At 54.6% G+C, this 26,142-nt stretch overlaps 1 protein-coding gene across 3 annotated transcripts in view; it reads right to left on the bottom strand.

Annotated features, from left to right (window-relative positions):
- Positions 1-26,142, bottom strand: part of IGSF21 (immunoglobin superfamily member 21) — a 92,268-nt gene that overhangs the window by 14,632 nt on the left and 51,494 nt on the right. For 2 of the 3 annotated variants that reach the window (XM_064171959.1, XM_064171961.1), the window contains exons 2-3: positions 23,861-23,973; positions 6,912-7,033 (exon numbers count right to left, since the gene is read on the bottom strand). In XM_064171959.1, the coding sequence (XP_064028029.1) occupies positions 6,912-7,033; positions 23,861-23,973 (235 nt within the window). The remainder of the gene's footprint in view (positions 1-6,911; positions 7,034-23,860; positions 23,974-26,142) is intronic. The other variant, XM_064171962.1, reaches the window with a different exon arrangement.

Below are 26,142 nucleotides of genomic sequence, written 5' to 3'. Positions count from 1 at the left end.
GAGCCCTGCAGATCACCCAGTCCAACCCCCTCTTGCTAAAGCAGGGCACCTGCAGCAGCATGCCCAGGGGCACAATGGCCAGGGTTAGGTTGGAATCTCTCCAGAGAAGGAGACTCCACAACCTCTCTGGGCAGCCTGCTCCAAGCCTCCAGCAGCCTCACACCAGACAAGTTTTCAAATGGACCCTCCTGGGTTCCAGTTTGTGCTCTCTGCCCCTTGTCCTGTCCCTGGGCACCACTGACAAGAGTCTGGCCCCAGCCTCTTGCCCCTCACAACTCCTTCAGCTCTTGCTGAGCATTGCTCAGCTCCCCTCTGGGGCTGCTCTTCTGCAGGCTCTCAGCCCCAGGGCTCTCAGCCTTTGCTGCTCAGAGACCTGCTCCAGGCCCCTCAGCAGCTTCAGAGCCTCCCCTGGGCTCTCTCCAGCAGTCCCCTGTCTCTCTGGGGAGCCCAGAATCAGACCCAGGACTCCAGAAGTGGCCTCCTTAGAGCAGAGTAGAGGGGGAGGAGAACCTCCCTCATCCTGCTGCCCACACTCTACTTCATCCACCTCAGGAGACCATTTGCTTTCTTGGTCATGAGGGCACCTTGCTGGCTCAGAGAAAACTTAATTGTCTACCTGGACTTCAGGTCTTTCCCTGTCTAGCTGCTTCCCAGCAGGTTCCCCTTCACCTGTGCTGCTGCAGAGGTTTGTTCCTCTCCAGGTGCAAAACCCTGCACTTGGTCTTATCAAACTTCATGAAGTTCCTCTGCCCACTTCTCTCAGTTTCATATTACTGCATCCAGTTCTGGAGCCCCTGGGACAAGAGGGCTGTGGAGATGCTGGAGAGTGTCCAGAGCAGGGCCAGGAGGATGCTCAGAGGGCTGCAGCAGCTCTGCTGTGAGCACAGAGTGAAAGAGTTGGGGCTGTGCAGGCTGGAGCAGAGGAGGCTCCCAGGTGACCTTCTTGTGGCCTGCCAGGATCTGAAGGAGTCTACAAAAAAGCTGGGGAGGGACTTTTGAGGCTGTGAGGGAGTGGCAGGAGTGGGGGGGAATGGAGCAAAGGTGGAGGTGGGGAGAGTGAGGCTGGAGGTGAGGAGGAAGTTGTTGAGCAGGAGAGTGGTGAGAGGCTGGAATGGGTTGCCCAGGGAGGGGGTTGAGGCCCCATGGCTGGAGGTGTTTGAGGCCAGGCTGGCTGAGGCTGTGTGCAGCCTGCTCTAGGGTAGGGTGTCCCTGGGCATGGCAGGGGGGTTGGGACTGGCTGCTCCTTGTGATCCCTTCCAACCCTGACTGAATCTGTGATTTCTATTACAGTCTCACAGTATTATCAGGATTGGAAGAGACCTCACAGATCATCAAGTCCAACCCTTTAGCACAGAGCTCAAGGCCAGACCATGGCACCAAGTGCCACGTCCAGTCCTGCCTTGAACAGCTCCAGGGACGGCGACTCCACCACCTCCCCGGGCAGCCCATTCCAGTGTCCAATGACTCTCTCAGTGAGGAACTTTCTCCTCACCTCCAGCCTAAATCTCCCCTGGCACAGCCTGAGGCTGTGTCCTCTCCTTCTGGTGCTGGCCACCTGAGAGAAGAGAGCAACCTCCTCCTGGCCACAACCACCCCTCAGGTAGTTGTAGACAGCAATGAGGTCTGCCCTGAGCCTCCTCTTCTCCAGGCTAACCAATCCCAGCTCCCTCAGCCTCTCCTCGTAGGGCTGTGCTCAAGGCCTCTCCCCAGCCTCGTCACCCTTCTCTGGACACATCTCATCCCCAAACCCTTCTCAGTATCTCTCATTCTCCTCAGCAGAACCCAAACCAAGGCAATACCCCCCCCAAAAAAAAACAACCAACCAAAAGCACAACAATTCCAAGAAGGAGCCCTTTGCATGCCCTCTGAGAACCATCTCCCTTCTCCCCAGGCAAGTTGCTCTTTGCCTTGAAGAACAGAGCAGCCTGCCCTGGTGACAGGACTGTCACCACCAGCACCCTGCAGCTCCACACCCGATTTGCCAGCGCCGCGACGACGATTCCAGACCCTTTCAAGTGCCTTCTCCTAGGGCAGGCAAATTTTCTGCTCACAAATCCAATTAGTTCTACAACCCATGGTGAAAAGGGAGGGGAAAAAAAGGAGAGTTTGAAGCCCAAAATCAAATCAAATCAAGCAGTTGCTTTGCCTTGCTAGGACAGTGTAGTCGTGCCCATACCTGGAAGTGATCAAGGGCAGTTTGGAGGAGGTGTTGAGCAACCTGGGCTAGGGGCAGATATCCCTGCCTGTGGTAAGGGGTTGGAATTAGATCACCTTGGAGGTCCCTTCCAACCTAAATTGTTCTATGAATCCACCTGGAGGTGTTCAAGATCAGGCTGGATGAGGTCTTGAGCATCCTGGACTAGGGGCAGATATCCCTGCCCATGATAAGGAGCATCAGATCATCTTGGAGGTCCCTTCCAACCTAAACCATTCTATGAATCTACCTGGAGGTGTTCAAGGTCAGGCTGGATGAGGTCTTGAGCAACCTGGGCTAAGGGAAGATATCCCTGCCCATGGCAGAGGTTTTGGAACTAGATGATCTTTGAGATCTCTTCCAACATAAACCAATCTATGAATATACCTGGAGGTGTTCAAGGCCAGGTTGGAGGAGGTCTTGAGCAACCTGGGGTAAGGGAAGATATCCCTGCCCATGGCAGGGGATTTGGAACTAGATGATCTTTGAGGTCCCTTCCAACCTAAACCACTCTATGAATCTACTTGGAGGTGTTCAAGGTCAGGTTGGAGGAGGTCTTGAGCAACCTGGGGTAAGGGAAGATATCCCTGCCCATGGCAGGGGATTTGGAACTAGATGATCTTTGAGGTCCCTTCCAACCTAAACCACTCTATGAATCCACCTGGAGGTGCTTCAGTTCCCTGACTTTCCCACTGCTCCCTGCTGGAGAGCAGCAGCCAAAGGCAGTGGTGAGTGGATTTGGCTGGGTCTGCGGCAGGGAAGCGAGGCTGAGGAGTTAGGGAATGTGTAATCCGTTTGGGAAGCAGCCAGAACATCTTCCCAAGCCTAATTAGTGCTGTCAGAGAGCTGTACAACAACCCAGCGAGCAGCTGCACCCAGCCCACGCCACGCTGGGAAGCACAGCTTGAGGAGCAGAGCAGCCTCTGGGCATCTCCTCAGCATCCCCTGACTCTCCTGAGCATCCCCCTGTGTATCCCCTGAGTATCTCCTGAGCAGGCCCTGACCCTCCTGAGTATCAGAGAATCAAGCAGGTTGGAAGAGAGCTCTGAGCTAATCCAGCCCGACCTAGCACCCAGCCCTGCCCAACCAACCACACCATGGCACTCAGTGCCCCAGCCAGCCTTGGCTGCAACACCTCCAGCCACACAGACTCCACCACCTCCCTGGGCAGCCCATTCCAGTGCCAAGCACTCTCTCTGACAACAACTTCCTAACAACATCCAGCCTCAACCTGCCCTGCCACAGCTTCAGCCTGGGTCCCCTTCTTCTGTCCCTGGCTGCCTGGCAGCAGAGCCCAACCCCACCTGGCTACAGCCTCCCTGCAGGCAGCTGCAGGCAACAATGAGCTCTGCCCTCAGCCTCCTCTTCTGCAGGCTGCACCCCCCCAGCTCCCTCAGCCTCTCCTCATAGGGCTTATCCTCCTGCACATCCCCCTTCCTTATAACCAAAAGTAACTATGAGTGTAGTAGAAATAAAACCCAAACCACCCAAAAATCTCCCCCAACACTGACATTCCAAAGACTTGTAGATGGCACCAAGCTGTGTGGCACAGTCGAGTTGCTAGAGGGCAGGGATCCCTCCAGAGGGACCTGGACAGGCTGCAGAGCTGTGCCCAGGCCAACCTCAGGGCATCCAACAAGGCCAAGTGTAAGGTCCTGCACCTGGGTGGGTGCAATCCCAAGCACAGCTCCAGGCTGGGTGGGGAATGGCTGAGAGCAGCCCTGAGGAACAGGCCCTGGGGGTCTGGGGTGAGGAAAAGCTCAACCTGAGCCTGCAGTGTGAGTGCAGCCCAGACACAACCCTGTGCTGGGCTGCAGCCAGAGCAGTGTGGGCACAGGGCAAGGGAGGGGATTCTGCCCCTTGGCTCTGCTCTCCTCACACCCCACCTGCAGTCCTGGGGGCAGTTCTGGAGCTCCCAGCACAAGCAGGACATGGAAGTGTTGGAGCCAGTGCAGAGGAGGCCACCAAGATGCTGAGAGGGCTGCAGCAGCTCTGCTCTGAGCACAGGCTGAGAGAGTTGGGGCTGTGCAGGCTGGAGAAGAGAAGGCTTGGAGGAGAGCTTGGAGTGGCCTTGCAGGATGTGCAGGGGGCTGCAGGAGGGCTGGGGAGGGACTACTGAGAAGGTCTGGGAATGGTAGGAGGAGGAGGAGGAGGAATGGGTTTGAAGTGGCAGAGGGGAGATGGAAAGTGGATGTGAGGAAGAAGTTGTTTGCAGGGAGGGTGGTGAGAGACTGGCACAGGTTGAGGGTGGTGAGACACTGGCACAGGTTGAGGGTGGTGAGACACTGGCAGAGGTTTCCCAGGGAGGTGCTCAGGACCAGGCTGGATGAGTCCTTGAGCAACCTGTTCTAGTGGGAGGTGTCTCTGCCTATGGCAGGGGATTGGAATTGGCTGAGCTCTGAGTTCACTTCCAGCCTAAACCCTTCCATGATTCTAAGACTCAGGAGGATTTTCCCACTCTTTTCCAAGCTCATCCAACGGGACAAGCCCTGCTCAGCCCTTCCCAACCCACCCAGAGACGTTTGCAGGTAGAAATGTTGAGGAAATGATGGAATTTTCCCACCCACTCACAGGATTTGCATTCCTCAGGCTGAAAAAAAACCAAAGAACCAAACCCAGGAGCTTGGTGAAGTGCTCAGCAACTTCTCATTTTAAAAAAAAAGGAAACAAAGACCCAAAAGGATTAAAAAAAAATGGTGATGAATAAATCCTTCACCCTCATCCTCTTTGCTGTGAATTTAAAGCTCCTCTGATCTCTTTTTTAGGCGCTGGGTTTGTTTTTACAACACCAGCAGTAAAGCAAGTGTGTAATTAGTAATAAAACTGACACCCCAGCAAGTGATTTCACACTTGGGAGGGAAGGAGAAGCAAAAACAGGCTTGCACCGTGCTCAGAGGATGCTCAGGAGGGTGAAGGGATGCTTAGGAGTTGTTTGGGATGCTCAGGAGGGTCTGGAGATGCTCAGGCGTTGCTCGGAAGCATCAGGAGATGCTCAGACATTGCTCAGAGGATGTTCAGGAGGGTAAGGGGATGCTCAGGAGGGTCTGGAGATGCTCAGGCGTTGCTCAGAAGCATCAGGAGATGCTCAGACATTGCTCAGAGGATGTTCAGGAGGGTTAGGGGATGCTCAAGCATTGCTCAGAAGCATCAAGAGATGCTCAGGGTTTGCTCAGAGGATGATTAGGAGGATAAGAGAATGCTCAGGAGGGTCAGGAGATGCTCAGGCAATGCTCAGAGGATGTTGAGGAGGGTAAGGGGATGCTCAGGAGTTGTTTAGGATGTTCAGGAGGGTAAGGGGATGCTCAGGAGGGTCTGGAGATTCTCAGGCGTTGCTCAGAAGCATGAGGAGATGCTCAGGCATTGTTCAGAGGATGTTCAGGAGGGTAAGGGGATGCTCAGGAGGGTCTGGAGATGCTCAGGAGTTGTTTGGGATGCTCAGGAGGGTCTGGAGATGCTCAGATGTTGCTTAGAAGCATCAGGAGATGCTCAGACATTGTTCAGAGGATGCTCAGGAGGGTCTGGAGATGCTCAGGAGGGTTAGGGGATGCTCAGGCATTGCTCAGAAGCATCAAGAGATGCTCAGGGTTTGCTCAGAGGATGATTAGGAGGGTAAGAGAATGCTCAGGAGGGTCAGGAGATGCTCAGGCAATGCTCAGAGGATGTTCAGGAGGGTAAGGGGATGCTCAGGAGGGTCTGGAGATTCCCAGGAGTTGTTTGGGATGCTCAGGAGGGTCAGGAGATGCTCAAGCATTGCTCAGAAACATCAGGAGATGCTCAGGCATTGTTCAGAGGATGTTCAGGAGGGTTAGGGGATGCTCAGGAGAGTAAGGGGATGCTCAGGAGGGTGAGGGGATGCTCAGAAGCATCAAGAGATGCTCAGGGTTTGCTCAGAGGATGATTAGGAGGGTAAGAGAATGCTCAGGAGGGTCAGGAGATGCTCAGGCAATGCTCAGAGGATGTTGAGGAGGGTAAGGGGATGCTCAGGAGATGTTTGGGATGCTCAGGAGGGTCAGGGGATGCTCAGGCATTGCTCAGAAGCATCAGATAATGCTCAGGCATTGCTCAGAGGATGCTTAACAGGGTAAGGTGATTGTCCCCTTGGACTCTGCTCTGGTGAGGCCACACCTGGAGTGTTGTGTTCAGTTTTGGGCACCACAATACAAGAGAGCTGTGGAGGTGCTGGAGCAGGTCCAGAGGAGGGCAGGGCTCTGGAGGGAAGAGTCTGGAGAGTAAATCTGATGAGGAGTGACTGAGGGAGCTGGGGATGGGTGGTGTGAAACAGAGGAGGCTGAGGGCAGAGCTCACTGCTGTCTACAGCTACCTGAAGGGACACTGTGCAGAGGCTGCTGCTGGGCTCTGCTCACAGGTCACTGGAGGCAGAACAAGGGGGAATGGCCTCAAGCTGAGGCTGGGGAGGTTTAGATTGGACATTAGGAAAACGTTTTTCATGGAGAGAGTGGTCAGGGACTGGAATGAGCTGTCCAGGGAGAATGAGCTGCCCAGGGAGGTGGTGGAGTCCCCCAGCCTGGCTGTGTTTCAGGGTGGTTTGGATGCGGTGCTTGGGGCTGTGGTTTAAGGTGACTCTTGTAGAGCAGGGCTCTGGGTTGGACCCAGTGCTCCTGAGGGGCATTGCCAACCTGGGTGCTGTTGAGTCTGTGAAGCAATTGCCCATCCCAGGCATCTAAAGCTGCCAAAGGAGAGCTGTGGGAGGACTCACCGCACGGTGGACTGGTAGACCAGGTCCTCCCTCTTCCGATAGTTCTCCATGTGGGAGAAGTTGGTGGAGAACATAGCATCAAAGGTGAAGATCTTCTGCTTGATGGTGCCACCATCAGTCACCTGCATAACAAACCAAACCCCCCACTCATGAGATGCTCCTGCTCAGCTCTGCAGGAGAAGGTTTCCCACCTGCTGTGTGGTGAGGGAAGGATTTGCCTTGGCTTTCATTTAGTGCTCATGGAGTTGTTAAGGTAGGGAAAGACTTCAGCAGGTCCAACCTTCTACCTGGCCCCCCCGTGGCCCAAAGTGCCTCATCTAGTTGGGTTTTAAACACCTCCAGGGATGGTGACTCCACCACCTACCTCCCCACACTGGGCAGCCTCTTCCAGTGCCCCAGCATTTTGTTATCGATATGAAGGCTGCAAAGCCAGAGGCATATTGGAACAGAACAGAGAGGAGAGGAGAGGAGAGGAGAGGAGAGGAGAGGAGAGGAGAGGAGAGGAGAGGAGAGGAGAGGAGAGGAGAGGAGAGGAGAGGAGAGGAGAGGAGAGGAGAGGAGAGGAGAGGAGAGGAGAGGAGAGGAGAGGAGAGGAGAAGGGAGAAGAGGGAAGGTGAAGGATAAGGAGGGGAGGGGAGAAGAGGGAAGGTGAAAGATAAAGAGGGGAGGGGAGAAGAGAGGAATAGGAAAGAACAGAACCAAGCAGGTTGGCAGAGAGCTCCAAGCTCCCCCAGCCCAACCTAGCACCCAGCCCTGCCCAACCAACCAGACCATGGCACTCAGTGCCCCAGCCAGCCTTGGCTGCAACACCTCCAGCCACACAGACTCCACCACCTCCCTGGGCAGCCCATTCCAATGCCAATCACTCTCTCTGACAACAACTTCCTAACAATATCCAGCCTCACCCTGCCCTGACACAGTTGAGGCTGTGTCCCCTTCTTCTGTTGCTGGGACACACTCTTGTCAGTGGTGTCCAGGGAGAGGACAAGCATCAGTGGGCACAAAGTGGAACCCAGGAGGTTCCACCCAAACAGGAGGAGAAACTTCCTTGGTGTGAGGGTGCTGGAACCTGGAGCAGGCTGCCCAGAGAGATTGTGGAGTCTCCTTGTGTGGAGAGCTTCCAAATCCCCCCTGGCCATGGTGCTCCTGGGCAGGCTGTTGTGGTTGACCCTGCTTTAGCAGGAGGGTTGGACTGGATGACCTCCAGAGGTCCCTTCCAACCCCACCCACCCTGTGGGCTGCTGAGATTCTCTGTGGGTCTAAATTTTGTCTCTTTTTTTTCTTTTGTGATTTTTTTTTGTTCTTGTTTTTAAAGCCAAAAGGGACATAAAGAAGAAAAGCTGTCACTGAAACCACCTCTTCAAATTTTATCCAGCCAGGCTGAAGCTTTTATTGCGACAGAAAATACACAGGGCACGGCCCTGGGATAAAGAACTGCTGGAAGAATTATCAGAGCTGTAAATCTGTGGCCTTGGGAACAAGGGGAAGTTCTCAAGGACACATTGGATTTCATTCCTGACTTTTCTTTATGCCCCAGGCTGGTTTTAGGGAGAAATTTTGGAGCTACTCTCACATCAGAGAGTCATAGGAGCATAGAATCAGAGAATGGAGCAGGTTGGAAGAGAGCTCCAAGCTCATCCCTCCCAACCTAGCACCCAGACCTGCCCAATCATAGAACCAAGCAGGTTGGCAGAGAGCTCCAAGCTCAGCCAGCACAACCTAGCACCCAGCCCTGCCCAACCAACCAGACCATGGCACTCAGTGCCCCAGCCAGCCTTGGCTGCAACACCTCCAGCCACACAGACTCCACCACCTCCCTGGGCAGCCCATTCCAATGCCAATCACTCTCTCTGACAACAACTTCCTAACAACATCCAGCCTCAACCTGCCCTGACACAGCTTCAGGCTCTGTCCCCTTCTTCTGTCCCTGGCTGCCTGGCAGCAGAGCCCAACCCCACCTGGCTACAGCCTCCCTGCAGGCAGCTGCAGACAGCAATGAGCTCTGCCCTCAGCCTCCTCTGCTGCAGGCTGCACCCCCCCAGCTCCCTCAGCCTCTCCTCACAGGGCTCTGCTCCAGGCCCCCCTCCAGCCTTGCTGCCCTTCTCTCAACACCTTCCAGCACCTCAGCATCTCTCTGCAATTCAGGAGCCCAGAACTGGACACAGAGAGGTAGGGTTGGAAGGGACCTCCAGAGATCATCCATTCCAACCTTGCTAAAGCAGGGCACCCACAGCAGCCTGCCAAGGAGCACAACGTCCAGGTGGGGTTGGAAGCTCTCCAGAGGAGACTCCACAACCTCTCTGGGCAGCCTGCTCCAGGCCTCCAGCACACTCACACCAAAGTTTCTCCTCCTGTTCAAGTGGAACCTCCTGGCTTCCACTTTGTGCCCCTTTGCCCCTTGTCCTGTTCCTGGGCACCACTGACAAGAGCCTGGAACCTTCTTGCCCCTCACCCTTCAGACATTTATAAACATTGATCAGGTCCCCTCTCAGTCTTCTCCAGACAAAACAGCCCCAGGTGTCTCCTCATCAGACAGATATTCCAGTCCCTTCATCACCCCTGTCCCTTCATCACCACAGTCCCTTCATCACCCCTATCCCTTCATCACCGTCAGAGCCTCTGCTGGACTCTCTCCAGTATATCCCTTTCCCTCTTGAGCTGGGAAGCACATAACTGGACCCTTCAGATGTGGGCTCACCACACTCTCAGGTGGAGAAGCTCTTCATGTATCATAGAGTCATAGAATTAGTCAGGGTTGGAAGGGAGCACAAGGAGCAGGCAGTGCCAAGCCTCCTGCCATGCCCAGGGACACCCTACCCTAGAGCAGGCTGCACACAGCCTCAGCCAGCCTGGCCTCAAACACCTCCAGCCATGGGGCCTCAACCCCCTCCCTGGGCAACCCATTCCAGCCTCTCACCACTCTCCTGCTCAACAACTTCCTCCTCACCTCCAGCCTCACTCTCCCCACCTCCAGCTTCGATCCATCCCCCCCACTCCTGCCACTCCCTCACAGCCTCTAAAGTCCCTCCCCAGCTTTTTTGGAGCCCCCTTCAGATGCTGTCAGGCCACAAGAAGGTCCCCTGGGAGCCTCCTCTGCTCCAGCCTGCACAGCCCCAACTCTTTCACTCTGTGCTCACAGCTCAAAGGGTTTCCCAGGGATTCATTTCAGTGGCTGCAGGGAGGAGTGCTCAGAGGAAGGGGATGCTCCATGGACCAGGACACATACAGACCAAGCTGCAAAGCACCAACCTACAGCTGAGGATGGGAACAGGCAAAGTGCAGCTTGAAACATCCCTCCTGCAGCCACTCACCTGCTGGGATCCCTCCCCCCCCCCATCCCACTGAGGACACAGAGCAAGGGAAGATGTCACAGCCTGGTTGCCTCCCGAGGGGATTGGAGGCAGTTGAAAGACTGCTAAAAAAAAAGGCACCTAGAAAAGTCTCTCTCCAGGGAATGAAACCTCCTGGCAGCCTTTTGTCTGTGCTCTGTGGTCCATGTGGGGTTTTTTTGATGGAGAGGAGCTCCAGATAAAGCTGTTGATGACCCCAGGGGTGTGTGGAAGCATCCAGGTTTCTGGCTGGGTAGAAACAAGAGAGGGATGGGTTTGAAGGCAGCAGTTTGGTAGCATCCACTGCTGATGGCCACCAATTATGTGGCCTGAAGAGAATCTTCTTGAGGTTCACTAAGGCAAAGTACAAGGCCCTGCAGCTGGGTGGGGGAAGTCCTTGATATCATCACTGGCTGGGGGGTGGTGAGGTTGAGACCAGCCCTGAAGGGAAGGCTTTGGGGGTGCTGCTGGGTGAGAAGCTGGGCAGGAGCCAGCAATGGGCACTGGCAGCCCAGGAGGCCAAGGACAGCCTGGGCTGCATCCAAAGCAGTGTGGACAGAGATGGAGAGAGGGGATCCTGCCCCTCTGCTCTGGGGACACCTCACCTGCAGGGCTGGGTCTGGAGACCCGAGCACAAGGACATGGACCTGCTGGAGCACAAAGATGAGCAGAGGGCTGGAGAACCTCTCCTATGGGGACAGGCTGGAGAACCTCCCCTATGGGGACAGGCTGGAGAACCTCCCCTATGGGGACAGGCTGGCAGAGTTGAGGCTGTTCAGCCAGAAGAACAGAAGGCTCCAGGGAGACCTCAGAGCAGTATCCCAGTACCTGAAGGAAACCTCCAGGCAGGCTGGGGAGGGACTGTTCAGAAGGGCCTGTGGGGACCACACAGGAGGCAATGGTTTGGAACTGGAGCAGGGCAGATTTAGGTTGGCCATCAGGGGGAAGCTCTGCACAGTGAGGGTGGGGAGGCACTGGCACAGGTTGCCCAAGGCTGTGGTTAAGGTCCCATCCCTGCAGACATTCAAAGTCAGCCTTGCTGTGGCTCTGTGCAGCCTGATCTAGTTGGAGGTGTCCCTGCTGACTGCAGTGGTGGGGGGAGGTTGGACAAGATGACCTTTGAGAGTCCTTTCCAACCCAATGCATTCTGTGGTTCTATGATGCTATGTGCCCACATCGAGGGATGGCAGAGAAAGGGGCATGGGGAGAGGCAAAGGTACCAGAGCTGAGCTCAGGCAGCTCAGTGCCTGCTGCATTATTTATGTGCCCCAGGGAAAAATCTTATTCCTGACAAAAACTCAGCAATTGCCTCTGTGCAGGAAGACATTAACCTCCTGCTCCTTCCTGCTGTCACAGACACAGCTCCCTCCTACCTCCCCCCCTTCCATAGCTGTCACCTCACCAGTGACCTGGTGGTTTGCTGTCCCCAACATCCACTGGCACCATTAATATTACCTCAGCCTCTCAGCAGGGTGCTGGGTGAGTCAGGTAAGTGTTGGAGAGTGATGGATGGGGGAGCAAGAGAGTGATGGATGGGGGACCAAGGGAGTGGTGGGTGGGGGAGCAAGGGAGTGGTGGATGGGGGAGCAAGGGAGTGGTGGATGGGGGAGCAAGAGAGTGGTGGATGGGGGACCGAGAGACTGATGGATGGAGGACCAAGAGAGTGGTGGATGGGGGACCAAGGCAGTGGTGGATGGAGGACCAAGAGACTGGTGGATGGGGGACCAAGAGAGTGGTGGATGGAGGACCAAGAGAGTGGTGGATGGGGGACCAAGAGACTGATGGATGGAGTACCAAGAGAGTGGTGGATGGGGGACCAAGGCAGTGGTGGATGGAGGACCAAGAGAGTGGTGGATGGGAGACCAAGAGAGTGGTGGATGGGGGACCAAGAGACTGATGGGTGGAGGACCAAAGGAGTGGTGGGAAGGGATCTAAGAGGGCAATGTGAGTTGTAATCCATATAATTATAGAACCCCAGAATCATTTTGGTTGGAAGCGACCTTAAAGATCATCCAGTCCAACCCTTAGCTCAGGACTGCCAGGGCACCACCAAACCATGGCCCTCAGCACCACATCTCCATGGCTTTGAAACCCACCTGGACATGGGGACTGCATCACTGCCCTGGGCAGCCCGGGCCAGGCCTTGACAACCTTCAAGGGGAAGAAATTGTTCCTGAAGGCCAACTTAAGCCTCTCCTGGGGCAACTTTGAGGCTGTTTCCTCTTTGCTTATCATTTATTCCTTTGGAGAAATGACCAATCCCCAGCTGGCCCCAGCCTCCCTTCAGAGAGCTGTAGGGAGCCAGAAGGTCTCTCCTCAGCCTTCTTTTCTCCACACTCAACAAACCCATTTGCCTTAACATCTCCTCCCCAGCCCTGCTTTCCAGACCCTTCACCAGCTTCATTGCCTTTCTATGGACCTGTTCCTACCCCTCAATGTCCTTCTTGGAGTGAGATGTCAGCAGCCAGCATAGCCTGACCCACAGGATGCCTTCCCATCTGAACATGAGAAGCACTTTGCTTACTTGGAGGGTGGCAGAGCACTGGAAAAGGCTGCCCAGAGAAGTGGTAGAGTCTCCAGCTCTGGAGAATTCCAAGGCCCACCTGGATGTGTCCCTGTGTGCTCTGCTTTAGGTGATCCTGTTCTGACAGGAGAAGGGACTCAGTGATCTCCAGAGGTCCCTTCCAACTCAGTGATGCTGTGGTATCTCCTCTCCCTCCATATGCTGTGCCTGGGAGATGATCATGATTCTCTGTGTGCTTCCCCTCACTGTTGCACTAACCTCCAGGGGTCCCTGGGGCACAGCCCCACCATCAGTGCCTGCTGCATTATCACCCTCAAGGCCAGACTCAAAGGTTCTACAAGAGGGTTGTGCAATTTTGGGGGGTGCAGCCCTGGAGCTGGACTGCTGCCCTCACCCAGCAGCAAGCAGAGCAGCTCTCTAAACACTGCTGCTGCTCTGTGACCTTCTCTCACCTCCTGAGCGTGAGGGATTAGAAGAGTTCCCCATGCTGACATTTAAATGATCATCTCCCAGGCGCAGCAATGACCCAGCCAGGCTGGAGATGGATGGCCCAAGTCAGACCTCTCGTGGTTACTGGTCCAAGATCTCTCCATCAGCAGCTTTGCTCCCATTAGAAAGGATTTCTCCACAGCTGTTTAAACTCCAGATTTTGCCTCCAAGAGGAGACCAGGTGAAGCAATCAGAATCACAGGATCACAGAATTAACCAGGTTGGAAAAGACCTCCAGGATCATCCAGCCCAACCTTGCACCTAAGCCTTCTCATTAGCTAAGCCATGGCACTAAGTGCCTCACTCAGCCTCCTCTTAAACACCTACAGGGATGGGGACTCCACCACCTCCCTGGGCAGCCCATTCCAATGCCAATCACTCTCTCTGGGAACAACTTCCTAACAACATCCAGCCTCAGCCTGCCCTGACACAGCTTCAGCCTGGGGCCCCTTCTTCTGCCCCTGGCTGCCTGGCAGCAGAGCCCAACCCCACCTGGCTACAGCCTCCCTGCAGGCAGCTGCAGACAGCAATGAGCTCTGCCCTGAGCCTCCTCTGCTGCAGGCTGCACCCCCCCAGCTCCCTCAGCCTCTCCTCACAGGGCTGTGCTCCAGGCCCCTCCCCAGCCTTGCTGCCCTTCTCTCAACACCTTCCAGCACCTCAACATCTTCTTAAATTGAGTTACCCAGAACTGGACAGAGGCACCAGGAGGTTGCTTTGAAACTCTGAAGGTGGCTGTGGCTTTCTGAGTGATGCTTTCTAGGAGCAAGAGCTAAAAAAGCAGCATCCCAATGCCACCAGCTGGGCTCCTCCTGAGTATCCCCAAAGCAGCATCCCCTCAGTTTGCCAGGCTCTGGGATTTCCCAGGAGCATCATATGGCATAGGAAGGGCTTACAACAGGCTCGACACATTGAGTGTTCTTCACTTGCTTCTTCCAGCCCAGGGGGACCTGCAAGGAAGCTGCTGAGGGGCTCTTTACAGGGACTTGTAGTGAAAGGCTAAGGGGTGGTGACTTTAATCTCGAGGAGGGCAGATTTAGACTGGAGATAAGGAAGAAATTCTTTAGAGTGAGGGTGGGGAGACACTGGCACAGGTCACCCAGGGAGGCTGTGGATGTCCCTACTCTCTACTCTGGTGAGACCCCACCTGGAGCACTGTGTCCAGTTCTGGTGCCCCAAATACAAGACATGGAATTGTTGGAGCAGGTCCAGAGGAGGCCATGAAGATGGTCAGAGGGCTGGAGAGACTCCCCTCTAAGGACAGGCTGTAAGAGTTGGGGCTGCACAGCCTGGAGAAGAGAAGGCTCCAAGGAGACAGTGGAGCAGCCTTCAAGCACCTGAAGGGGCTACAGGAGAGCTGGGGAGGGACTTTCTGCAAGACCATGTAGTGAGAGGATGAGAGGGGATAGCTTTGAGCTGGGAGAGGGGAGACTGAGACTGGAGATGAGGCAGAAACTCTTTAGAGTGAGAGCAGAGAGACACTGGCACAGGTCACCCAGGGAGGCTGTGGATGTCCCCTCCCTGGAGCTGTTCAAGGCCAGGCTGGATGAGCAACCTGGGCTAGTGGGAAGAGTCCCTGCCCACGGCAGGGTGTCAGAACAAGATGATCTTCAAGATCCCTTCCAACCCAACCCGTTCTGTGATGCCATGATCCTACCCTGGAGCTGCTGCAGCTGCTCTGAGCAGTGACTTTGTCACTGTCACCAGCAACATTTCCCGCTCAGAGCTGCCAGCCGTGGCTGGAACATCTCATTGCTCCTAATGGGCAGTGGCAGAGGAAGCCCCCGAGGGGGCCACACTTTGTCACCATCCATCAGGCAGCACCGAGTGGCACTGCCAACATCTGTAATACATCAGCCCCTGCTTGATCTGACCAAGGGGATTGGCACCTTGGAGTGTTCACCCTGAGGCAGGGAGCAGCCAGAGAGCCTCTGGAGAGAGAAAAATGCTTTGTAGTCATCACCTCACAGCAGGCCTGGGTTGGCAAAGACCTTTCAGCTCATCCAGTCCAGCCATTCTCTAAGTCTGCCAAGGCTGGGGCTAAGCCATGGCCCTCAGCACCACATCTCTGCAGCTTTAGTCCCCATGCTTCAGGCTGTGGAGTATAAAACTTGGAGCTGTCAGGTGAAGAACTGGGGCAGTGGTGTGGAGATGGATGAGAGTGTCCCACAGAGCCATGGTGCACATCCCCTGAGCTGCAAAGGTCATGGTGATGGGTGCTATGGAGAGAAACACTCATGTGTGGGTGCCATGGATAGCAATGCCTTTGCAGCATGGGTGCCATGGAGAGCAATGCCCATGCACCATGTGTACCATGGAAAGCAATGCTCATGTACTGTGGGTGCTATGGAGAGCACTGCCCAAGTACTATGGGTGCTAGGAAGAGTAATGCCCATGCACCATGGGTGCCATGGAGAGCAATGCACATGCACTATGGGTGCTTTGGAAAGCAATGATCATGTTCTATGGGTGCCAAAGAGACCACTGCCCATGCAGTGTTGCAGAGAGCTATGCCAATGTACCATGAATGCTATGCAGAGCAATGTCCATGAACCACAGGTGCCATGAAGAGCAATGCTCATGCTCCACAGGTGCTAGAGAGAGCTATGCCAATTCACCATGGATGCTATGCAGAGCAATGCCCATGGACCACAGATGCCATGGAGAGCAATGCTCATGTACTGTGGGTGCTATGGAGAGCACTGCCCAAGTACTATGGGTGCTAGGAAGAGTAATGTCCATGCACCATGGGTGCCATGGAGAGCAATGCACATGCACTATGGGTGCTTTGGAAAGCAATGATCATGTTCTATAGGTGCCAAGGAGACCACTGCCCATGCTCTATGGGTGCTAGGAAGAGTAATGCCCATGCACCATGGGTGCCAAGGAGAGCACTGCCCATGCTCTATGGGTGCTTTGGAAAGCAATGATCATGTTCCATGGGTGCCATGGAAACAATGCCCATGCACCATGGGGGCTATAAAGACCAATGTCCATGGACAACAGGGGCCATGGAGAGCAATGCTCATTGTCCACAGGTGCTAGAGAGAGCTATGCCAATGCACCATGGATGCTATGCAGAGCAATGCCCATGGACCACAGGTGCTACAGAGAGCTATGCCAATGTACCATGGATGCTATGCAGAGCAATGTCCATGGACCACAGATGCCATGAAGAGCAATGCCCATGGACCACAGATGCCATGGAAAGCAATGCCCATGGACCACACACAGGTGCCATGGAGAGCAATGCCCATGGACCACAGGTGCTACAGAGACCTATGCCAATGTACCATGGATGCTATGCAGAGCAATGTCCATGGACCACAGATGCCATGAAGAGCAATGCCCATGGACCACAGGTGCCATGGAGAGCAATGCCCATGGACCACAGATGCTACAGAGACCTATGCCAATGTACCATGGATGCTATGGAGAACAATGCCCACAGACCACAGATGCCATGAAGAGCACTGCCCATGGACCACAGGTGCCATGGAGAGCAATGCCCACGGTCCACAGGTGCTACAGAGAACAATGCCTATGGTCACAGGTGTTACAGAGAGCTATGCCAATGCACCATGGATGCTATGGAGAACAATGCCCATGGACCAGAGATGCCATGGAGAGCAATGCCCACGGTCCACAGGTGCTGCAGAGAACAATGCCCACAGACCACAGGTGCTGCAGAGAGAGATACCTGCGCCAGAGCACCGCAGACAGCAACGCCAGCTCCCAGCTCTTTTCCATCTTGCTAATTAGACTAAACGCCAAACACTAATTAACGGAGGCAGAACAACTCTCCCTGGACCCTCAGGCTCCCTTCCATCCCCAGCCCTCCCTCTTCACACCCCCCCCAGGCCAAGCCGCGGGTCCCCCAGCAGGCAGCGGGTTGGCAAGCGTGGGAGCTCTGCTGTGCCCTGAGGAATCTCCCAACCCTTCCCTGCCACCAAAACGAAATCTGCCAACCCTTATTTTCGGCTGTTTTTCCTTTCCCCTCCAACCCCCTCTCCTTTGCAATCACCACAAGTCTCATCCCAAGCCCCTGGCTGTATGCACAGGCTGCCTGCTGCCGGCTGCCTGCTGCCTGCGTCCTCCGCCGCTGCCAGATGTCTGCGCAGAGCCAGCGCAGCGCTCCCGGGGCTTTTCCCCCCCTCCCTTCTCGTTTGCTCTATTATCATTGCTTAAAAAAATATGTATTTTTTAAGAGCTCTGCCACTGCTGCAGACAATCAGTTCCATCCCCCCTACCACCACCACCTCCTTGCCTCCCTCTCCCTCCCCAGCCTTTGCTGCAGCGTGGCAGTGACCATACAAATCAGGGCTCGAGTGTGACCCCCGAGACGCCTGTGACGGGAGGCTGTGAGCAGCTTGACAGCTCCGTGTCTTCCCCAGCTCGTTACGAGCTCGTTGGCAAAGATGCCACCACCCTCATCTCCGACAAGAGGTTTGGAGCCCTTGCCCAAGGTGCAAGGGGGAGGGTTTTGACCTGTGCCTGAAGGTGTCCTCGAGCAAATCGCACCTCCTGGAGGTGAATTCGCCCCGACGAAGGGGAGGTTGGATAGGGAGAGCAATTAACACCTCCGCAGATGGTGCACGTCGCTGTTTCTCCTGGGGGAAAAGCTCCTCTGCTCGTCTCAGGTCTCCTCAAGTCTGCAGCGTTTCAAGGAGCTGAGGGAAGTGGCTTTTGGGGAGGGGTTTTCTGCCTTCCCCCCTCCCCTCCCAAATGATGATGCCCCTTCTGCTCACATCCCTCGGCCGCGGGGGAGCTGCTGAAGAAGGATCTGGGGGGTACTGGTTTGCAGCATGATGCTGCTCTTGGGGTGGGGGGGGGGTTACTTGTCTTACCCATAGGAAGAAGCCCTCTCTTGCCTCACAGTCTTCAGTCACTGTGGGCATGGCCCTCGGTGGGTTATGCACCCACCCTGATGGGTTCTGCACCCAGCACCCACCCTGATGAGTTCTGCACTCACCTCATGGGTTATGTACCCACCCTGATGGGTTCTGCCCCCAGCACCCACCCTGATGAGTTCTGCACCCATCTCATGAGTTATGTACCCACCTGATGGGTTCTGCACCCAGCACCCACCCTGATGAGTTCTGCACTCACCTCATGGGTTATGTACCCACCTGATGGGTTCTGCACCCAGCACCCACCCTGATGAGTTCTGCACCCATCTCATGAGTTATGTACCCACCCTGATGAGTTCTGCACTCACCTCATGGGTTATGTACCCACCTGATGGGTTCTGCACCCAGCACCCACCCTGATGAGTTCTGCACTCACCTCATGGGTTATGCACCCACCCTGATGGGTTCTGCCCTCAGCACCCACCCTGATGAGTTCTGCACCCATCTCATGAGTTATGTACCCACCCTGATGGGTTCTGCACTCACCTCATAGGTTATGCACCCACCCTGATGGGTTCTGCACCCAGCACCCACCCTGATGAGTTCTGCACTCATCTCAGGAGTTATGTACCCACCTGATGGGTTCTGCACTCACCTCATGGGTTATGCACCCACCCTGGTGAGTTCTGCACTCACCTCATGGGTTATGCACCCACCCTGGTGAGTTCTGCACTCACCTCATAGGTTATGCACCCACCCTGATGAGTTCTGCACCCAGCACTCACCCTGGTGAGTTCTGCACTCACCTCATAGGTTATGCACCCACCCTGATGAGTTCTGCACCCATCTCATGAGTTATGTACCCACCTTGGGTTCTGCACTCACCTCATGGGTTATGTACCCACTTTATACATTATGCATCCACCTCTTGGGTTCTGCACTCTCCTCATGGGTTCTGCACCCACCCTGATGGGTTCTGGACTCACTTCATGGGTTATGTACCCACTCTGATGAGTTCTGTACTCACCTCATAGGTTATGCACCCACTCTGATGGGTTCTGCACTCACTTCATGGGTTATGTACCCACTCTGATGGGTTATGTACCCACTCTGATGAGTTCTGCACCCATCTCATGAGTTATGTACTCACCTGATGGGTTCTGCACTCAGCTCTTGGGTTATGCACCCACCCTGATGGGTTCTGCACTCACCTCATGGGTTATACACCCACTCTGTTGGGTTATGCATCCAGCACCCACCCTGATGAGTTCTGCACTCACCTCATGGGTTATGCACCCACCCTGATGAGTTCTGCACTCACCTCATAGGTTATGCACCCACTCTGATGGGTTCTGCACTCATCTCATGAGTTATGTACCCACCTGATGGGTTCTGCACCCACCCTGATGGGTTCTGCACTCACTTCATGGGTTATGTACCCACTCTGATGGGTTATGTACCCACTCTGATGAGTTCTGTACTCACCTCATAGGTTATGCACCCACTCTGATGGGTTCTGCACCCATCTCATGAGTTATGTACCCACCTGATGCGTTCTGCACTCACCTCATGAGTTATGCACCCACTCTGATGGGTTCTGTACTCACCTCATGGGTTATGAACCCACTTTGTAGATTATGCATCCATCTCTTGGGTTCTGCACCCACCCTAATGGGTTCTGCACTCACTTCATGGGTTATGTACCCACTCTGATGGGTTATGTACCCACTCTGATGAGTTCTGCACCCATCTCATGAGTTATGTACTCACCTGATGGGTTCTGCATTCAGCTCTTGGGTTATGCACCCACCCTGATGAGTTCTGCACTCACCTCTTGGGTTATGTACTCACCCTAATGGGTTCTGCACTCACCTCATGGGTTATGAACCCACCCTGATGAGTTCTGCATTCACCTCATAGGTTATGCACCCACCCTGATGTGTTCTGCACTCACCTCATGGGTTATGAACCCACTTTATAGATTATGCATCCATCTCTTGGGTTCTGCACCCACCCTGATGGGTTCTGCACTCACTTCATGGGTTATGTACCCACTCTGATGAGTTCTGCACCCATCTCATGAGTTATGTACTCACCCTAATGGGTTCTGCACTCACTTCATGGGTTATGAGCCCACCCTGATGGGTTATCAACTCACCCTGATGGGTTATGCACCCACCATGATTGGTTCTGCACTCACCTCTTGGGTTCTGCACCCACCTCATGGGTTATGTACTCACCCTGAGAGGTTATGCACACACCTTGGTGAGTTCTGCACTCACTTCATGGGTTATGAACCCACCTCATGAGTTATGTACCCACCCTAATGGGTTATGCTCCCACTTCATGAGTTAGGTGCCCACCTGATGGATTTTGCACTCACCCTGATGGATTGTGTGCCCACTTTGATGAGTTATGAACCCACCTTGATGTGTTTTGTACCCTCCTCATGGGTTACATACCCACCCTGATGGGTTTTTACCCACTCTAATGGGTTTTGTACCCACCCTGATGGGTCAAACACATACCCACTGAGTGCAACAAGTTGTGCATGCACCACTGGAGCCATCCAAGCATCCCATAGCCCCAGTGGTTTATGCCAACCCTTGATGTGTTATGCATGGGAATCCTTAGTGCTGCATGCACCCCATGGCTTCTGGATGCATCCCAACGGATTGTGGTCACACCCAAGGAGTTATCCATGCACCCCAACAAGTTCTGCACCCACTTCATGGGTTAGAGAATCAGTGGCAGGGGTTTGGGAAACCTTAAGATGCTGTATGAAAAAAACAAACACCACCACAAACAACACCAAACTAACAACTCCCTGAGTGCAGGAAGCCCCCTGGGAAAGGAAAATGAGTGGGAAAATGGAAGAAAGGAGGATTTGTGGTGATAAAAATAAAAACTGGGGTATTTCCACCCCCCTTCTACTTTCCCTGTGGTTCCTCAGAGCAGAATTTGCTCAGCTGCCCCAGCGTGGCACCCTTTTGCTGAGGGCTCCAGCATCCCTCTGTGCAGGGGGGGATTAAGCAAATCCAGCCCCAGCTAGCAAGAAAGTGGGTTAATCCAATATTACTGACTGGGAAAGGGAAGGAAAAACCTGGCTGAGGTGGCAGCAGCAGCAGCAAAAGCTTCCTCCCTCAAGAGAAAGGGAAGACAAAGCCGATTGGAGCTGTGATTTAGGGTTTGGAACAGTCACCCAGTCGTGGCTTGGGCCACAACAACCCCAAGCAGCACTGCAGGCTGGGGCCAGAGTGGCTGAGAGCAGCCAGGCAGAGTGGGAGCTGGGGGTGCTGGCAGAGATGAGCTGAAGAGGAGGCAGCAGTGCCCAGGTGGGCAGCAGAGCCAATGGCATCCTGGGCTGGCTGAGGAGCAGTGTGGGCAGCAGGACAAGGGAGGTTCTTGTGCCCCTGTGCTCAGCACTGCTCAGGCCACCCCTGGAGTGCTGTGTCCAGTTGTGGGCTCCTGAATTGCAGAGAGCTGTTGAGGTGCTGGAAGGTGTTGAGAGAAGGGCAGCAAGGCTGGGGAGGGGCCTGGAGCACAGCCCTGTGAGGAGAGGCTGAGGGAGCTGGGGGGGTGCAGCCTGCAGCAGAGGAGGCTGAGGGCAGAGCTCATTGCTGTCTGCAGCTGCCTGCAGGGAGGCTGTAGCCAGGTGGGGTTGGGCTCTGCTGCCAGGCAGCCAGCACCAGAACAAGGGCACACAGCCTGAAGCTGTGTCAGGGCAGGTTGAGGCTGGATGCTGTTAGGAAGTTGTTGCCAGAGAGAGTGATTGGCATTGGAATGGGCTGCCCAGGGAGGTGGTGGAGTCTGTGTGGCTGGAGGTGTTGCAGCCAAGGCTGGCTGGGGCACTGAGTGCCATGGTCTGGTTGGTTGGGCAGGGCTGGGTGCTAGGTTGGGCTGGCTGAGCTTGGAGCTCTCTGCCAACCTGCCTGATTCTCTGATTCTGTGCTTCTATAGAGTCATAGAATTGGGTTGGGAAAGACCTCTAAGAGTCCAACCATCCACCCAGCACCACCATGGCCACAGAGTTTTTGAACACCTCCAGGGATGGGAACTCTACCACCTCCCTGGGCAGCCTGTTCCAAAGCCTGATCACTCTGTCAGGGCACAAAACCAATGTTCCTGGTGTCCAACCTAACCCTCTCCTGGCACTATTTCCTGCTATTTCTCCTCCTATCACCTGATTCTAGGCAGAAGAGACCAAACCCTCACCTCTTTATGGCTTACATTCGGTGTTTCTCTGCTTGCATCCTCTGCTTGCATCCCCTCCACACCTAAACACACATATTTATAGCCAGAACTCCGTGGAATTACTCCTCTGCTCCAGCAACTGAGTATCCATCAACCCAGAGAGCAGCTTCTCCTATTTATAACTCCCTTGGTTAGAAGGAAGAGCTTCCAGGCAGAGATGCTCCTCATATTTGGGGGAGGAGAAACAAGATGGTAAAAAACCAAGAGGAAAAAAGATGAGATCTCCTCTGGCAAAGGGCAGCTGCTTCATTCCAAAGCCACCAGCCCAATTAGTTCTTTCTCTGACTCCTCCACCAGCAAAAACTGCAAGGAAAGGGCTGAGGTTTGGGGTTTTGTTTTCCTCAAGCCTGGGGAAAAAGCTTTGACTTTTCACTCTGGCCTGGGAGTTTTATTTGTTGTTGGCAGCTTCCCCTGAAGTTTGCCCAGGGAAATCCTCTCCCTTCTTCTCCCCTCACCCCCCAAGAAAGAAGTTACTGCTCTGGGTGGTTACAGGTGAGGTTTGATCCAGCTGGGAATGGTGCTGGGAACAAAGATAGCTACAGCCTCCAAATCTCCTCATCCTCAAATCAAACCAGCCTCATTTTCTCCAGGTCAACATCAGTTGGAACTGGATGATCCTTGAGGTCTCTTCCAACCTAAACCATTCCATGACTCTATGACTGAGTTGGGTTGGAAGAGACTTTAAAGATCATCCAGTTCCAACTGCCCTGATGTGGGCAGGGACACTTCCAACTAGAACAGTTGGCTCAAGGTCTCATCCAACCTGGCCTTGAACACCTCCAGGGAGGTTGTGGAGTACAGAAGCACCCAATGGGATCAAAGATCAAAGATCAGATTGAGTGCTTCTGTGCTCCACAACCTCCCTGGAGGTGTTCAGGACCAGGCTGGATGAGAGCCTTGAACAATCTGTTCCAGTGAGAGGAGGGTGGTGAGACACTGGCACAGGTTGAGGGTGGTGGGACACTGGAACAGGTTGAGGGTGGTGAGAAACTGGCACAGGTTGCCCAGGGAGGTTGTGGAGCACAGAGTGAGGGTGGTGAGACACTGGCAAAGGTTGCTCAGGGAGGTTGTGGAGCACAGAGTGAGGGTGGTGAGACACTGGCAAAGGTTGTCCAGGGAGGTTGTGGAGCACAGAGTGAGGGTGGTGGGACACTGGCACAGGTTGAGGGTGGTGGGACACTGGCACAGGTTGCCCAGGGAGGTTGTGGAGCACAGAGTGAGGGTGGTGAGACACTGGCAAAGGTTGTCCAGGGAGGTTGTGGAGCACAGAGTGAGGGTGGTGAGACACTGGCACAGGTTGCCCAGGGAGGTTGTGGAGCACAGAGTGAGGGTGGTGAGACACTGGCAAAGGTTGCTCAGGGAGGTGTTCAAGGCCAGGTTGGATGAGATCCTTGAGCGACCTGATCTAGTGGGAGCTGTCCCTACCTATAGCGATGTGATTGGAACTGGCTGAGCTTTGAGATCCCTTCCAACCTCAACCATTCCAAGGTTCCAAGAGTGGCTTACCCTGTACCAGACGATCTCCCTCATCTTCCCATCTGTCTTGAAGTTGCATTTGAGGGTGACAGCATCTCCCACCACCACGGGCGGCAGCGGCTCGATGCTGACTGTCAGATAGGCTGGAAGAGAGCCAAAAGGAAAGGAAGGGGAGGGAAGAGGGAAAAAAAAGAGATGTGAGCTGCCAGGGAAAGGTGGGTTACAAAGACACATGGAGTTGTTGCAGGTGGAAAATGGCTTTAAGGTCATCCAGTCTAAGGGTTCTCTAACCTTAACCCAGGCTGGAGCTAAAGTGTGGCCCTCAGCGCCACATCTGCACATGGCCTTTGAGGCTCTTCCAGGGATGGGGACTCCACTACTGCTCTAAGTAGCCTGGGCCAGGTCTTGATAGCCTTCAAGGGGAAGAAATTGTTCCTCATGGCCAACCTAAACCTTCCCTGGGATAACTCCAGTCCATTTCCAGGGGTAGGAGACTAACCTCTGCCCGGCTCCAGCCTCCTTTCATGAGCCAGAAGGGCTCCTCTCAGCCTCCTTTTCTCCAGGCTGCACACCCCCAGCTCCCTCAGCTGCTTCTCCTCACCCCTGTTCTCCAGACCCTTCACCAGCTTCATTGCCTTTCTGTGGACCTGCTCCAGCCCCTCAATATCCTCTCTGGAGTGAGGGACCCAAAACTGAGTCCAATGCCCAAGGTGCAGCCTCACCAGTGCCTGGTGCAGGGGGGCAATTCCTGCTCTGGTCCTGCTGGACACACTGTTGTTGATCCAAGCCTTTTTGGCCAACTGGGCACACACTGACTCATCTGCTGCCTCTGTGGACCTGCATCTCCAGGTCTGTGTCTACTGAGCAGTTTCCAGCCACTCTGCCCCAAACCTGGATCATTCATGAGGTTGTTCTGACCCAAGTACAGAACTCAGCACTTGGCCATGTTGAACCTCATCCCATTTGCCCATCAGGTCAGGGCTCTCTCTCAGGGCAGAGCTCATTGCTGTCTACAGCTACCTGGAGGGAGGTTGTAGCCAGGTGGGGTTGGGCTCTGCTGCCAGGCAGCCAGAGACAGAACAAGGGGACACAGCCTCAAGCTGTGCCAGGGCAGGTTGAAGCTATATGTTAGGAAGAAGTTCTTCACAGAAGGAGAGATTGGCATTGGAATGGGCTGCCCAGGGAGGTGGTGGAGTCATCATCCCTGGATGTGTTTAAAAAGAGGCTGGATGAGGCACTTAGTGCCATGGTTCACAGGCTCACAGGATATTAGAGGTTGGAAGAGATCCAAAGGGATCATCCAGTCCAACCCCCCCTGCCACAGCAGGACCACACAGTCTAGCTCAGGGCACACAGGAACACATCCAGACAGGCCTGAAAAGGCTCCAGAGAAGGAGACTCCACAGCCTCTCTGGGCAGCCTGTGCCAGGGCTCTGGGACCCTACCAGGAGAGAAGTTCTCCCTTGTGCTGAGCTGGAACCTCCTGTGCTGCAGCTTCCATCCATTGCTGCTTGTCCTGTGCCAGGGAGCAGTGAGCAGAGCCTGTCCCCCCCTCCTGACCCCCAGCCCTCAGAGATTCATAAACATTGATTCAATCCCCTCTCAGTCTTCTCTTCTCCAGACTAAGCAGCCCCAGGGCCCTCAGCCTCTCCTCACCAGGCACTGCTCCAGTCCCCTCAGCATCCTCATAGTCCTCTGCTGGACCCTCTCCAGCAGATCCCTGTCCCTGTTGAACTGGGGAGCCCCAAACTGAAGGCAGTGCTCAAGATGAGGCCTCAGCAGAGCAAAGTAGGGGGGGCAGGAGAACCTCCCTTGATCTGCTGCACACATTCTGCTTAATGCACCCCAGGACCCCATTGCCCCTCTTGGCCCCAGGGCACATTGCTGCCCCATGGGTGCTCTCCCCCAGCACCCCCAGGTCCCTCTCCTTGGGGCTGCTCTCCAGCAGCAGATCACTCCCAACCTCTACTGGTTTGGTTGATTAGAAGGTGTTGGGTGATAGGTTGGACTTGATGACCTCAAAGGCCTTTTCCAACCTGATGAGTTCTGTGATTTATTCTGTGGTGCATCTCCAGCCTGGCCAGGTACCTCTGTAGGGCCTCCAACCCTCCAGCAGATCGAGTCCCTCCCAGCTTAGTGTCACCTGCAGAGTGCCTGAGGCTGCCTCAATCCCCTCATGCAGATCATTGATGAAGATATTGAACAGAAGTGGCCCTGGAGCTGAGCCCTGAGGACACCACTGGTGACCAGGTTAAAGTACTCTCTCAAATGAGTTGATGGAGCTGGCAACTCTGCCATGATGAGAGGACCCC

Source organism: Pogoniulus pusillus, chromosome 36 (assembly GCF_015220805.1).
Source record: "Pogoniulus pusillus isolate bPogPus1 chromosome 36, bPogPus1.pri, whole genome shotgun sequence".
NCBI classification, from domain to species: domain Eukaryota; kingdom Metazoa; phylum Chordata; class Aves; order Piciformes; family Lybiidae; genus Pogoniulus; species Pogoniulus pusillus.
This window is presented reverse-complemented; position numbering and strand designations above follow the sequence as displayed.